The sequence below is a fragment of the Coptis chinensis genome, chromosome 2, assembly GCF_015680905.1.
Source record: "Coptis chinensis isolate HL-2020 chromosome 2, ASM1568090v1, whole genome shotgun sequence".
Taxonomy (NCBI): Eukaryota; Viridiplantae; Streptophyta; class Magnoliopsida; order Ranunculales; family Ranunculaceae; genus Coptis; species Coptis chinensis.
Genome location: NC_141457.1, coordinates 63,367,411 through 63,383,093, shown reverse-complemented (window position 1 = coordinate 63,383,093; position 15,683 = coordinate 63,367,411). Strand labels below are relative to the sequence as shown.

The following is a 15,683-nucleotide window of genomic DNA, read 5'->3' as shown; positions in this document are numbered from 1 at the left end:
CCCAGATACATAACTCTCGCACCTCAAGAATGTACATATAGTCATATATATAGGAAATATATCTGATTTCAACCACGCCATATCACAATGACACAATTCACAAGGCGATGCATGGGCGAACATTTTCTCAAGAATATGCTCAAAGTATTATACCATCGTCTCTGATTGATCCGCCCCATGCCAATTATTCGAATTTTGAACCTATTGAAACCCTATGGGCTTTCATTTTAAGCAAACAAACTGGCAAACGTGTTCGAAGGAGGGTCCAAACCAATCGGACTAAACAGGTTTTTGGGCTACTTATGGGCCCAAGTTAGATTCTTTGTAGCGTGTTCTCTTGTGTTCTGGGCAGCATTGTGTTCGTTGCTCATTTTAAGTTGTTAACTGATGAGCACACGAGAATGTCCTAGAAGCCTAGAAAACGTGTTCGTCAATTTAACTACAACCTAAATCCAATAATAGTACCAATCTTGCATGGTTTTCGCCAAACTAGGCTAATTTTAGTTACAACTATCAAAGACGTATGAGGACCAATTCAAAATTTCCCACACATCTACATAATCACAGCCACCACTCATAAATTTCAGCACAAACACCATTTTCCCTATATTTCCTTTCCATTATACAGTTATTTTTTATCCTAAAGATCGAAATGGAAACCGCAGGGAAACATATATTGATAGTTGGAGTTGATGATAGTGAACATAGCATCTATGCACTTGAATGGACTTTGGATAAATTCTTTTCTTCTACTTCTTCAAATCTTCCTTTTAAGCTTATAATTGTTCATGCTAGACCTCATGCTGCTTCTATTATTGGACTTGCTGGACCCGGTAAGCATTTTCCATCTATTTCATTTACTCCAATGCATCTTACCTTTGTTTCTTTTTATTATGATTTTTTATTTATAGCGTGTTGTCTTGATCTATTATTGTGAACTTTTTTTAATCAAGATTACCTTATCTTTATAAAGTTTGGATTCGATTTAACTAATTGAGGCTACTATGTATACTGGGAAACTCGTGAAAAACTCTTAAGACAATTCAAATAATAACTAAAGGTATAAATTAGTTTTGTTTAAAAAATATTAACAAACATTATTTTCAAATAAAAATCTATCAATGTATGATCACCTTTACATGATCACATTGCATATATACTTATACCTTATACAAATCACTTTTACGTTTTTCTTTCCGTTGATTTATTTTATTCATTTTCCTTTTCTTCTTTCAATCGCATTGCAAATAAAGTGAAAACTTGAGTGTTGCTTTCAAATTTTATTCTATTTTAATTTAGTCCATTTTTCAGTAATGTTTAAGCAATAGTTTAGACATTATTATCATATTATGTAATTCATATTTTATGACTAATGGGTAGCTAAAATTATATTTGCTCTAGTCTAATTTTTAAAGCTACAATAATAGTTTTCTTTTGAACGAGTTATTTTTTTCAAAGTTATGATGGCAGGAGCTGCCGATGTATTCCCATATGTGGAGCTGGATTTGAAGAAGGCAGCTGAAAGAGTCATGGATAAGGCAAAGGGGCTATGCGAACAGAAATTGGTAACACTCACACTCACATTCACATTCACATTCACATTGTTAAGTAATGTTAGCTGATAAATATGTTTCGATATGTGCCTTTTCAAAGTGTAACAAAAAGTTAAAAACCGGATCTTTCTTGGCAATTAGTTAATTAACACTTTCACTGGTACCGATTAACAGAGTCTCATGCTCAGTCATCGTAGTAAATATAGGATACGGATTGCCCACTTAGTAATGTGTGTGGGTGCTCTACTGGCCCTGGCCCTGGCCACTGGCGCATCGAATGTTTTGTTACTTGTGTATTTATATGGCTTTGTTCTTCTGCAATCAGCTATAACGTACATTTGGATTCATTTGATTGCAGGTGCAAAATGTATCTTTCGAAGTGTTAGAAGGTGATCCAAGGAATGTCATGTGCGATATTGTTGATAAGTATCAGGCATCAATATTGGTTGTGGGCAGTCATGGTTATGGAGTTATTAAAAGGTAAAAATCTAATCCCTTATATGATTGCTAAAGACTTAAAGCCTACCTGGATACATTGTTTACCTTGCTACTATATTTATGGGCTTAGGCGATTTACCTACTTACTGCTTTGATTTTGCAGGGCTGTGTTGGGAAGTGTCAGCGACTACTTAGCTCACCATGCTCATTGCTCAGTTATGATTGTGAAAAGGCCCAAAACCAAGCATTGAATTGATATTCGTAGCATCATCATATTAAATTATTAGATGCCACTACAACAAACAGGTTTTTTAGTGACGATATTTGTAATGCAATTTGTATTTTTGTTCATTCGATGACATGTATTTTTTTTTTCTTGTTCTATAATATAACAACAATTAAGTTGTTTGGTTAGTGTATTTTCATCCCTCGTACAACTCTCTACTCTTTTATAGAAAACTTTTCACAATGCAAAATAACGGAGTTTGATAGCAAATTAATTTCTTCATAAAGGCCGCCTTCATCAATAAGCAATTGATCGAATTCTCTGTCCAAAAGTAATTTACAAACATGGTGGAGATAGTTGTAAGGAATTGAAGGTGATGGAAGATTATGATGATTTTAGCAGGGGATCAAATTCACTTGGTAACTTGTTGAATCCTATTGATTCTTTTATTAAGATATAGTCCTACATTGCTAGGAACTTGAGTTTGAGCTTGTTAATGAATACTTGGGCACCCACACTTTGCATGCTACATGGTTTTTAGGGAGGAGAGGATGTTAGGACCTGGGCACACCCGCCAGGCATGGGCCTCCACACCCATGGGATAACTAGTACCGATATTGTCCCCTACTTAACCACCCATTGGATTTGGGCCACATCTTTATCATGGGTGTGGGGTTTTATCTAAAACGGCCTCGGTATTAGATAGTGAGCTTCCCACTTTATCAACCCATAATGAACTCCATTCTTGTTCCATGTGGGACTATTCCTCTTTTCGGTCAACACACTCTAACAATCTCCACCTTGGACCGAATTCCAAGGGACTCCATTCGTTCATCAACGAGCACGATCCAATGTCAGAGCTCTAGTGTGTCTAGGCCTCTGAGGGAGGTGGTTTTTTTTTCCCTCAACCCCAGAGCCTACTCCACCTTGAACATCATTCTATGTTGTTAGATTCAACTTGAGTTACACCCTCTCGAATCTCTACAACATCCAAGGGGCACAAATAATCTTTGGTGTAACGGGCTTGCTTCGCTAATTAAACAACTCCACCTGAGTTGTGACCTTCACTAGCGCTCCAGCTTAAATGATTTCGTCTCTTGATTATGCATGATTAGTGTCTCTGTCCTGCCAAACCATAAACTCTGATACCAGTTGTTAGGACCTGGGTACACCCGCCAGGCCTGGGCCTCCACGCCCATAGGATAACTAGTACCGATATTGTCCCCCACTTAACCACCCATTGGGCTTGGCCAACATCTTGGCCATGGGTGTGGGATTTTATCTGAAAAGGCCTCGATACTAGTTAGTAAACTTGAAGATCATAAATATATGAAACTAAGTAACTATATATGTGAAATTGAGTAACCATATGCTCTTAAGCTCAATCCTCGAAAGAAGTTGGAATAGGTCAATTCTCTAACAATGATACTTAAAAGTTAGAAGGAACTTTTGAAGAACTATGATGTTGTGTTTGCAAATTAAGTAGAGTAAGAGATCGAATAAAGAGAATAGTAGAAAATGTAGTGGAATGTTAGAAGGAACTTTAAAGGATCCACGATGGTTTGTCAGTGACCTTCCCACATTGAATTCTCTTGGATTACAGAGTAGAAGACTAAATTCAAGGATACAAGAGTGTCACCGGTTGTTACCTAATGCTCCAAATATTAAGATTAACTAACACAGACGATGCTTCTCTTGATAATCTTGGGAATGTTGGTGTAGGTGAGATTTCCAAGGATTCCAGTGGAGCTTTTCTTCTTGTCTATTGTAGAAACATAAGATGAGCTATAAGTTATATGGCCGAGTGTCTTGCTGTAGATCGCAATTGTCAAAGTGGCTGAACAAACCATGCATTGAAAAAGCTAGGATGGACAAACCTTTGGATTAAAAGTGATACTACAAGCACCATGTTAGCTTTTGTCACCAATATAATGATCTACCTTGACAACTGACGCATAGATGGAAGAATTGCACTCTTAAGCTTTCCAAACTAATAATGTCTCCAACTTGGTGAGAAGCAAACTACTTAACAGATACCTTTGCTAAATTTGCTACTTCTTTTTCCGATTCGAATGGTAGTGTTTGGCATTAGACCACATTCGGATTTCCAGATAGGACGTTACTTACCAACCTGTTTACACTTTTGTACTTAGTCTACAACTATAAGCTTATTAGCACCTGGCTGCTTCTATGTGTGAATAAGAATGAGATGTCTCGAGAAACTTCTATAAATAGTCAAAGTCAGAGCAGTTAGTCTATTCAAGTTTGTTAGAAGATGTCAGAGTTTGTTATATTTATGTTAGTCTATTTTTTGACAGTTGTCACCGTTGTCTTTGATTTTCATTCTTGTATAAATACATTGTAAATATCAGTTTGAGATTAATGAACAAATCACAAGTTCATCATGGTATCAGAGCAGAAAATTGTCCCACGACAAATCAATCGATCCTAATCCTCAAAACTCATTTTAGCAACCAGTAATGGTGTTTCTCAAGCTTATGAATGGATCTTTCTTTGCAATCAATCTTGTTATCAATTTGAGCTAAGTAATTTATGTCTTTTTCATTCATTTGATTCTATAATTGATTCCATCAAAGAAATCAAGCTATTGATTTCATTATTCAATCTATTTCAACTATTATCCAATATCAATTCAAAGATTCAAGATGTTTACTCAATCCTTTTCAAATATTTCAAATCTGATGACAATCAAGTTAACCAAAGACAATTTATCTTCTATGGAAATCAATGTTTATACCAATCCTCAAAACTTTTAAACTTTTAGGATATGTTGATGGATCTTTACTATGTCCAAATTAATACACTGCTGTGAATGAAAATGGTGTTATAACACATGTTGATAATCCGTATTTTACTGAATGGAATAATAAATATCAAGGTTTACTGATATGGTTTAATGCAACGATCTCAGAAAGTTTACTTCCTTATGTTGTTGTTGGTGCTCCAACATCATTTGATTTGAGGTCAATACTGGAAAAGAGGATCTCTCTTGTTTTAAGGTATCATATTCATCAGCTCAAATAACTTAGGCTTCAATATCTTAAAAAGGAAAGTTTGAGCATGGCAGAATACTTGCAGAAAGTCAAAGAGCTTGCTGATAACTTAGTTCATGCTGGCTGTAATATGGATAATGGTGATATATTGATTCAGATTTTGAGTGGATTACCAACTGAGCATAAACCATTTTGTACTGCCATAAGAACTAGAAAAGAGGGTGTTGATTTAGATGAATTACACGGTTTATTATTGAGTGAAGAACTCAATGTGGATGACCAGAATCAAAATTTAACTCAGACTAAAAATATAACATAAGCATATGCTGCTGGAAGGGGAAATTGTTATTATAATAACTAATTAACTATCACAATAATGCAAGAGGTGACTATAATGGCAGAGGTAGAGGAAATGGTCGAGGATATCTAAATGAAAGAAGTAGTGGTAGAGGATATGGTAGTGGTTATAATAACTACAATTCTGGGTATGGTGGGCATAGATACAATTTTGGTTATGGTGGAAATGGATACAACTCTGGATATGGAAATGGCAATTCTGGATAGGGTGGAAATAGATACAACTCTGGATATGGAAATGGTTTTAATGGAGGACATTCTAATAGAGATACTAAGTATATGCTTTGTCTCTAGTCCTGCTAGTGGTGGATACAATGGACCTCAAGTTGGTCATGGTTTTAATCCTGCTAACAGATCAGTCTGTCAGATTTGTGGAAAAGTAGGCCATTATGCAATAGATTGTTTCGATATGATGAACTCTGCTTATCAAGGCAAGATACCACCTAAGCAGTTAAAGGCAATGGTTGCTCATAGGAATGAGGCACCAAGTTCAAGGAATTCAGATTGGTATGCTGACAATGGTGCTTCCAATCACATGACAGTAGAGTATAACAACCTGGAGTTTCCTCATTCATACAATAGACCAGATCAAGTCACTGTTGGAGATGGTCAATCCTTGAATATTGCAAATACTGGTAACATTACTTTATACAATCCTATTTCGAATTCAAAGTTTCTACTTAAAGATGTGTTACGTACATGTGCCTATGATTTCTCAAAATCTTTTATCTGTTCATCATAAATTTACCTATGATAATGACTTCTCCTTAACATTCACTTCATCTCAATTCATTGTGAAGGACAGCATGTCACAGAGGATTCTTTTCCAAGGAGCTCATAAGAATGGTTTATATATAATAAATCTAGCTTCCTCATATTTTCCTGCATTCAATGGCAAAAAGTCTCAAGCATACATTGATGAAAGAACTATTCCTTCCATCTGGCATCAACGACTAGGACATCATGCATCATCTATCTTCAATAAAGTCATTCAAAAATTTAGAATTCCCCTGCATCAAGACTCAAAAGAAAACTTTTGTAAAAATTGTCAATTTGGAAAGAGTTTTTAGTTACATTTTAAAAGGTCTAATTCTAGAACTAGCTTTCCTTTGCATCTTATTCATGTAGACCTATGTGGTCCTTCACCATTTGTATCTACTTATGGTTTCAAGTTTTATGCAAGTCTTATTGATGATTGTACAAACTATTGCTGGGTATATCCTTTATATGCAAAATCTGATTTCTATGTTGTCTATAAGCATTTTAAAACTCAAATAGAGAATCTTCTTGACAACAAAATCAAAATCCTTAGGTCAGATGCTGGTGTTGGATTTACTAGTAATATCTTTGATTTTTTTTTTCTTGAATCATGAATAAAACATCAGTTTTCATGTCCTCACACACCTCAACAAAATGGTGTTGCTTAGAGGAAGCATAGACATATCACAGAGTTGAGTAGAACTTTTTTAAGTCAAAGTGGAATTACATTCTCTTATTGGCCTGAAATTTTTCAAACCTCCATTTTTTTTATCAATAGATTACCTATAAAGCATTTTAATTATATATCTCCCTATGAAAAACTTTTTCACAAATCTCCAGACTACACATATCTTAAAACCTTTGGTTGTGTTTGCTACCCTTGGTTAAAGCCCTATGTTTCAAACAAGTTTCAAGCAAAAAGTAAATAATGTGTTTTTCTTGGATACAACTTCAACCACAAAGGATACAAATGTCTAGACTTTGTAAGTTTGTACGTAACTGACAGAGTCTATGTTTCTAGGAATGTTGTTTTTAATGAAAATCATTTTCCTTTCAAAACCACTATTACTTAATCATTTTCTATTCTTCATCCTCCTGTTTTAGCCTCTAATCTTTCTTTCAATCCTTTTGTTTATTTAAATAACTCCAATGCATCTACATCTTCTACTCCATTATTTCTTGTATCATCTCAAGATCAATATTTTCATAATGCATCCTTTCACTCACCAATACAGTCTTCATCTCAAAATGTATCAGTCTCTTCACCATTACAATCTCTAGTTCAAGAACAACTATCAGTTTCTAATCAAGTCCAAAACTCAGTTCAACCTCAATCACTAACTCAAGACCAATCCTCTGACTCAAACAACACATCTGATCAATCAGTCTTTATTCCAGCTTCAACTGTTGAACCTCAAGACTCTTCTATCAACAAACACACAATGAATACAAGAGCAAAACTAGGTATAATCAAGAAAAAGACAATCATATCCATGACAACACAAAAGAACTCCACAAAACATCCTCTTCTGATTCTCAGTGTTATTCTGCTGCTATTCATGCATCACCACTAGCTCCTACTTGTTTTACACAAGTTGTCAAAGGACTCAGGTTGGAGACAAGCTATGTTAGAAGAGTTCAATGCTCTACAGAAAACAAAAACTTGGATTTTAGTGTCATTCAGAAATCAACATGTAGTGAAGAATAAGTGGGTTTTCAGAGTAAAAACAAAACCAACTGGAGCTTTGGAAAAGTTAAAAGCAAGACTAGTTGCCAAAGGTTTTAGTCAACAAGAAGGAGTTGACTACTTTGAAACATTTAGTCTTGTAGCTAAAGCAGCTATAATTCATCTTATACTTGCTATTGCAGTTCACAACTGGAAAGTAAGACAACTAGATGTCTCCAATGCATTTTTACATATATGGTGAGCTCTAAGAAGAAGTTTATATGACACAACCTTCAAGCTTTGCTGACAAAGACAGACCTACACATATTTGTAAGCTTATGAAGTCACTCTATGGCCGTAAACTGGCCCCTAGAGCCTGGTACTCATCACTCATGGCAACATTATTATCAATGGGATTTCAAGCTTCAAATGTTGACAATTCACTCTTTGTTCAAGATCAAGAAGGTACATTAACTTATCTACTTGTCTATGTAGATGACATTCTCATTACTAGTACTTTAGAATCTCATTGTCACAATATCATAAAAAATCTTGCTATTGTGTTTGCATTAAAGGATTTAGGGGAGTGAAACTATTTCTTAGGTCTTAAAGTTTCAAGGACAAAAGATGAAATATTTATCTGTCAGACCAAATATACTGTTGATTTGTTAAAGAAGTTTAACATGGAAGGTACAAAGCCTATGTCTACACCAACATCATAAACAGAAAAACTATATATCACATCTGGCCAAGAATTGGAAGATGGTATGAGTTACAGATCAATGGTTGGTGCCTTGAAGTACTTAACTTGGACTAGATGACCTAACATAGATTACTCTATCAACCAAGTTTGTCAGTATTTACATAATCCAAGAACAACTAATTTTGCTGCTACAAAGAGGATACTAAGGTATTTGAAAGGGACACTTTCACATGGACTCTTGAAACAGAAAGGTTCTTCCTGCATCAATGCTTACTCATATGTTGATTGGGCTGGCTTTCCATCTGATAGAAGGTCTACAAGTGGTTATGTTGTGTTTTATGGTAACACACCTATATATTGATCAACAAAGAAACAACCAACTGTAGCAAGATCTAGTACTGAATCCGAATATAGATCCTTGGCACATACTGCAGCAGAGCTTTCATGGTTCAAGAAGTTATTAAGAGATTTAAAGCTCCCTCTATTTCATCTACCAGTCTTGTGGTGTGACAACACACGTGCAATATCTCTAACTTCAAATCTTGTATTTCATGTCAGGACAAAACATATCGAGGTTGATTATCATTTTGTGAGGGAACTTGTTACAAGTAAGAAGTAACTCTCTTAGAATAAATTATATGTTTGCACACAGGATCAGCTGGCCGATATCCTTACAAAAGGCCTCTCACGTCAGATGACCTTGCCTCTTTTTGTGTATGTAGATGGTGTATGGTCGTTGAACAAAACAGAAGCGTATCAAAACCTAATTATCCCTCAATAAGTAAAGGATGAGTACGATATCGTTCCACTTTTAAGTGTATGTTATGTGAAAGACAAGACTGGAAAGGGGGTTTAAGGGATTAAAAACTATGATTGTAGAGATTTTAGATTCTAATGCTAAACTAAACTAAATTACTAAACTATTGAGAATTTATAAGAGAGGAAATTCAAGAGATTAGAATCCACCAATACTTTTAATCTATGACATTCTGCTTCATGATTGTTCTTACAAGTAGACTACAATTAGGCAATTGAGCGAGTGACGATGCTCTCTTGGACGAAATATCGTTAACAATTAACTCTACTTAAGGTTGTTCCTATGTTTATGTTATTAATATCTTCTTTCCTTTTATGTAAGCTCGGGCAGCCATTCAATGTATTACCGAGAGAAACATCAAGGAGTACTTCCTAATAGGGCAACCATTCAATGAATCACCACTTAAGGCAAACACAAAGAATACTTCCCCTAGGCAGCCACTCCCTGAGCTTCCCCTTCTAAGGCAACACAAAGAATACTTCTCTAACTCTAAAGAACTATACTACTAGAAGAAAGGTAAAGAACACTAGCATGATATTAATATTGCAAAACATAAATCCTATTCTATACTTCCATCCCCTGGTGTGGGCAATGAAACTAATAACTAAAAACATAAAGAACTAACCTGATTGAAGAACACCATGAACTAGAAGAATCATTAAACCTTAAGCACTGACTTCATCTCCTTCCTTGAAGGAGAAGATTAGCCTTCCATAAAGAAGGAAGAACACGAAGAACGAGAAGAAGAAGAGTCGAAGAATATAAGACTAGAAAGACTAATTTATTAATACTCAGCTAGTTAAAACCGATACTTTATTATTAATCTTTCTCTGCCTCAAGTTCTGGAGACAAGAATATAAGTGAATTGGCAAATTACATGAGGCACTTAGGTCCTCTATTTATAGAGGTTACAATGAGCTCTAGAAGCATTCCAAACTGTCATTTGTTTTCTAATACAAATAGACTTCTTTCAGAGTCCAACTTCGTCTCCAAAACTGGGAAGAAATTGGCTACAGTGTCGATCCATGTGTCTGGACGCACTATTCATGCATCTCAGACATGATCAATGCGTCTGGACGCTCGATGCATGCGTCCCAGACGCGTAAGCCTATTTTGTCTCTTCTGCTCTATCCTTCTATCCTCTTTTGCGGGCTTTGGTCCAAACAACAAATCCTTTGGCCTTGGGCTTCCAAATAGGCTTTAAAATAGGTCCAAGTTGCATCTTTAATAGCTCCAATTTCTTGGCCTTCTCTATGATTGTCCACGGGTTTCCCATGTGATCCTTAATGCTCCGTTTTACCCCTTTTTCTCTAATATTCTACAAAACTCTCTCTTTCACCTGTAGAATCATAAAACATAACTTACAAACACTATTAGTCCACTAAGATGGCTAAACAAGAGGCATAATTGAGGGTTAAATAACATTTTTTAAGCACTTATCACAACTCCTAACTAGCCTTTTGCTAGTCTTTTAGCAAATAAGATAAAAAAAATAGATAAATGATCAAAATCACATCCTAATAACAAAAATAAAATCCTAACTCATTTTCGCAGACATCACAATTGCATTTACCATATGCAACAAGGCTTTAAACCTTTAAGTTCCCCAAAAAGGGCGAGTTATAGTCTCGTGAGGGTTTTCAGGTGATATACCCACAAAATCAATCAATAGCATGTTCAAGAATGATAATATTTTTCAGAGAGAGAAACTCCTTACCCACTTAGTGCTTACTCCAACAGGCAGTCTCCATTGCTAACTACATTGCTGCAAAGACTCATAAATTATGATGGGAGATAGTAAAAATTGACAAAATTCTAAATCAAGGCTTATGTGTATACTTAGTCAATCTCCTATACTCTCCTATCCAAGAAACGGAATCCCTAGTTTACCATAGGTAGATAATCTCGACTTTCAATCCTCACCGGTCATACTCTCAGAAAAGAATCTCTCAGAAGATGGTCTACTATTTTACCTCATGTATGCGGGGAAAAGAATAATGCATACGAACATCCCATATACTACCTTGAAAAACAGACTTCTAAATAAAAGTAGTCTCATGGAAAGAATGTCAATCACATATGAAGTGTCGGGTCCCTCACTTTAGCATCATCTCACCTATTATAAACTTTGTACCATACTGTAGTGATAAGTCATGGGTTGTAACTTAGCTTGGCTATTGGTTTATAAAGGAAAGGTAAAAAGGATTCTAAGGTTGTTTCTGAAAACACTAAGGGTTTTCCTTCATTCTCTGGAAGATTTATTCAAATTCTGCATTACAGAGAAAGTTCTTCTTTGTCTTAGCTTTTCCATCCATTCTGTTCATTTTTTTTTTTTTTTTTTTTTTTTTTTTAAAACTCAGTGGTATATCCTTGATTAGTACTGGATATGTTTGTTTTCCACTAGCTTCTTTCACTTCGAACAGAATGATGGTCTTCATTGTATCTTTATGGTATTTCCTTGTAATCTTCCTTTTATGCTATTTCTTCGGCTTTGTGCCCCTCGTATTCTCAGAAACATATGGGTATGGCTGATAAAGATTTTGGCTATACTCCTTGTCTGGAGTTGGGTAAAGGGTAAAGGGTAAAGGGTTTTATGAAAAAAAAATGGCTTATTGTAAGGCTCAAAAAGGTTTAACATGATGGTCCTACTAGGTGGGATAAAGGTTAAATGGGTTCACTACTTGACTTATCAGTATGATACTCTGTTTCGAATAGACTACAAGACCTAATGGCTATCTCCCCAGTTGATGTCACTTCGTGATTAACCAAATCAACAAAATAATGAGACTATATTACAATGACATAAAGAACTGACCAAGTATTATGGTGGTGCCTTGATAAAGAATTCTATCAACAAGAACTATGTCCGAGCATAATAAATAGTCTAAGCGGTAATAAAATCAATAATATCAACTATCTATCAAACTCAACACTAAGCAGTATAGAATATATATCCCAGACTCATAATTAAAATCCATTTTTCTCATGCTATTGATATAGAAACAAAAATATTTTTGTTTTTGAAAACTAATTTTCCAAATTCATTTCTCAAGTACACCCTCCCCCTACTTATGTATGCATTGACCTCAATGTATAAAGAAGTAAATGAAATGGATGAGAAAAAGGTAGGATATTACCATTGATGCCGAATATCAGAATTAGTTCAAGAAACAAATTTTTAGGTCTTTTTACGTCAGATACCCAAGACGTAATGTGAGTCTTTTAAAGTCAGATCCTCAAGACTTTTGAGTCCTTTATAGTTAGATACTCAAGACTAGTATTCCCACCTACTAGGTTCCACTTTGTAGGAATTCTTCTGATCTCTCTCAGCATGTGATTGACAAAAGTATACCTTGTACCAATAATTTTCTCTTAATGGCTGTAACCCAAGACAAGTTTCAGAATGGCAATTCTTACAGCAACCTAGCTTACTTCCTGTAGATATTTTCGCTTGATCTACTAGAATTCCTTCCTTTGAAACATGGTGACCTAACACTATCCCTTCCTTTACCATGAAGTGACACTTTTCCCAGTTCAGAATTAAGTTTGTATCGCAACAACGTTTAAGAACTAATGAGAGATGGTGTAGGCAATCCTCAAAAGATGATCCAAAAACTGAAAAATCATTCATAAAAACTTCCATGTATTTCTCCACCATGTCGTCAAAAATACTCATCATGCATCGCTGAAAAGTGGTCGGTGCATTGCATAGACCAAAAGGCATCTGACGGTAGGCTTAATGTTACAAGCATACATGTGAATGTGGTCTTCTCTGGGTCCTTAGGGTGAATATGGATTTGAAAATATCCTGAGTAACCATCAAGAAAGCAGTAGTAAGCTTGTCCACCTATTCTTTCTAACATTTGATCGATGAATGACAATGGAAAATGGTTTTTCCTTGATGCGCTATTCAGCTTCCTGTAATCGATGCAAACTCTCCATCCAGTCTGAATCCTGGTTGGAATCAATTCATTGTTCTCGTTCTCGATCACTGTGGTTCCGGACTTCTTCGACACAACTTGAACTGGACTAACCCATTGACTATCAGAAATAGGGTAGATAATGCCGGCGTCAAGGAGTTTGACGACCTCTTCTCAAACTACTTCCTTCATCTTTGAATTAAGCCTCCTCTGTGGTTGCTTAGAAGTCTTGGAATCCTCTTCTAAATGAATCCTATGTTGAACTATCATAGGGCTGATCCCCTTGATATCGTCAATTGTCCAACCTATAGCTGACTTGTGTTCCTTTAAAAGTTCTACTAACCTGGATTCCTGCTCCTCAGTCAAATCTGATGCAATGACCACTGGGTAGGTTCCCAAATCTCCCAAGAAAGCATACTTGAGTGTAGACGGCAAATGCTTCAATTCTAGCTTAGGCGGCTCCTTCTTAAGCTCTTTAGATGGTCCATCAGGCATAGGCGATTCAAACTTTTCTCTAAACTTGCTGTCATCCATGATAGGTGATGAATCCAAAATTACATTGATTGCCCCGACACTAAGTTCCTCACAATCTGAGTCTGTCAGAGCTTTCAACAACTCGTCAACAGGATATGAATGAGTCAGATAATCCTGTGTTAACACTTCAATCATGCATATCTCGTTCACAGCACACACCTCCTGTGGTTGCTGTGACATATGGAAAACATTGGTCTTAACTTTCATATTACCAAAGGATAATGTCATATTACCATTTCGACAGTTGATGAGTGCATTTGCAGTGGCCAAGAATGGTCTGCCTAGAATGATTGGTATCTGCCTACCAGATGTAGGTTTTGTGTCGAGTACTATGAAATCAACCGGATAATAGAAATCTTCGATTTTGACTATGACGTCTTCAATGATTCCTCTAGGTATCTTCACTGATCTATCTGCGAACTGTAAAGTAACATCAGTCAGTTTTAGATCCTTCAAGCCTAACTTCTCGTAGATGAAATATGGTAGAATATTCACACTGGCACCCAAATCTAATAAAGCTTGCTCCTGCAAAGAATCTCCAATTCTCGCATGTAGCAGTTGGACTTCCGGGATCTTTCGGTTTCACAACCGCTAGATCTCAGAGATGCGATGAACATCTTTGAGCGATAAAAGCTTCTTTCAGAATGTTGGTCTTCTTCTTCACTAGATCTTTCAGGAATTTGGCATACGAGGGAACTTGCTTGATATCGGTCAGAAATGGGATATTAATATGCAAATTCTGAAATACATCGCAAATCTCCTTGTACTGGTCATCCTTTTTGGTATTCACTAGTTTCGAAGGAAACGGTGCTGGCGGATTCTTCAATATCAGTTCTCTTCTTTCGGCTTTGGTTGGCTTGGTAACAAATATTGGAGTGACAGGTGGAGTTACTCGTGATGGCTTCTTCTTACTTACGTCCACAGTAGTTCCTTCAACTTCTTTTGCAACAGTCTCTTCAGCAGGTGGCACAACACTAGATATATCTGGAATGTTAGAATTGGGTGGGATGGTGGGGACATAAGTCACCTTAGGCTCCGCAGAATCTTTTCCGGTTCATAGACAATCTTGTTATCAACTTTCTTGCCTGACCTCAAAGTGGTGACAATATTAACTTGGTCATTCGACAGAGTAATCTCCAGGTTATCCACCTACAGGACACCTCTTCCTTTCGGATTTGGCTCCGGCTGGCTTGGTAATGCTATTTTCGATCTTTCCGTCAAGGCGGCAGCGATTTGCCCTATCTGGCCTTGAATGACACTAAAGTTACTCTATAACTTATGGGTTCTTTGATTTGTCTGTTTAAGCTCATTGACAATGGTGGTGATAGCTTCTTCCAGATGTGGGATAACTGCTTTTCTCGACTGAGGTGTAGGGGCAATATATCCACTCATAAGATCTGGTACTAACTCTCTGTTTGTGTCGGCTTGGTATTGCTGATTCTGGTATGACTGTTGATTTCTGTATGGTTGCTAGCGGTTTTGGAACTGATACTAGTTATTCTGGAACTGATTTGACTGATTTTGGAATCCTGGAGGAAAATTCCTCTGATTTGTATTTTGTGGCTTCCAATAATTATGTCCTTGATTGAACTGGTTATTTCTTCCTAAAGAGTTGAAACTACATGCTGCATTAGTATCCAGATAGTACGAACACTCTTCAGTGGTGTGACCTTCATCAGAACATAGCTCACAAATG

The 15,683-nt window shown here is 36.2% G+C and overlaps 1 protein-coding gene across 2 annotated transcripts; it reads left to right on the top strand.

Annotated features, from left to right (window-relative positions):
- Positions 1-331: 331 nt before the first annotated feature.
- LOC147517085 (universal stress protein A-like protein) lies at positions 332-2,405 on the top strand. 2 transcript variants are annotated; one of them, XM_086594650.1, is made up of 4 exons: positions 332-833; positions 1,459-1,565; positions 1,912-2,033; positions 2,155-2,405. In XM_086594650.1, exons 1-4 carry the CDS (start codon positions 653-655, stop codon positions 2,240-2,242), a joined length of 498 nt encoding a protein of 165 aa, XP_086450776.1. In that variant the 5' UTR covers positions 332-652; the 3' UTR covers positions 2,243-2,405. The 2 variants fall into 2 exon arrangements, with proteins under 2 accessions (XP_086450776.1, XP_086450777.1); XM_086594651.1 differs by having other exon boundaries at positions 353-833; positions 1,471-1,565.
- Positions 2,406-15,683: the final 13,278 nt, after the last annotated feature.

What these genes read in the sequence shown, in the direction of transcription:
- LOC147517085 (XM_086594650.1), top strand. Translation starts at nt 653, where the DNA reads ATGGAAACCGCAGGGAAACATATATTGATAGTTGGAGTTGATGATAGT. An exon ending in TATTGGACTTGCTGGACCCG is followed by an intron (nt 834 to 1,458) that starts GTAAGCATTTTC and finishes TTTTTTTCAAAG; the next exon opens with TTATGATGGCAGGAGCTGCC. An exon ending in GGCTATGCGAACAGAAATTG is followed by an intron (nt 1,566 to 1,911) that starts GTAACACTCACA and finishes ATTTGATTGCAG; the next exon opens with GTGCAAAATGTATCTTTCGA.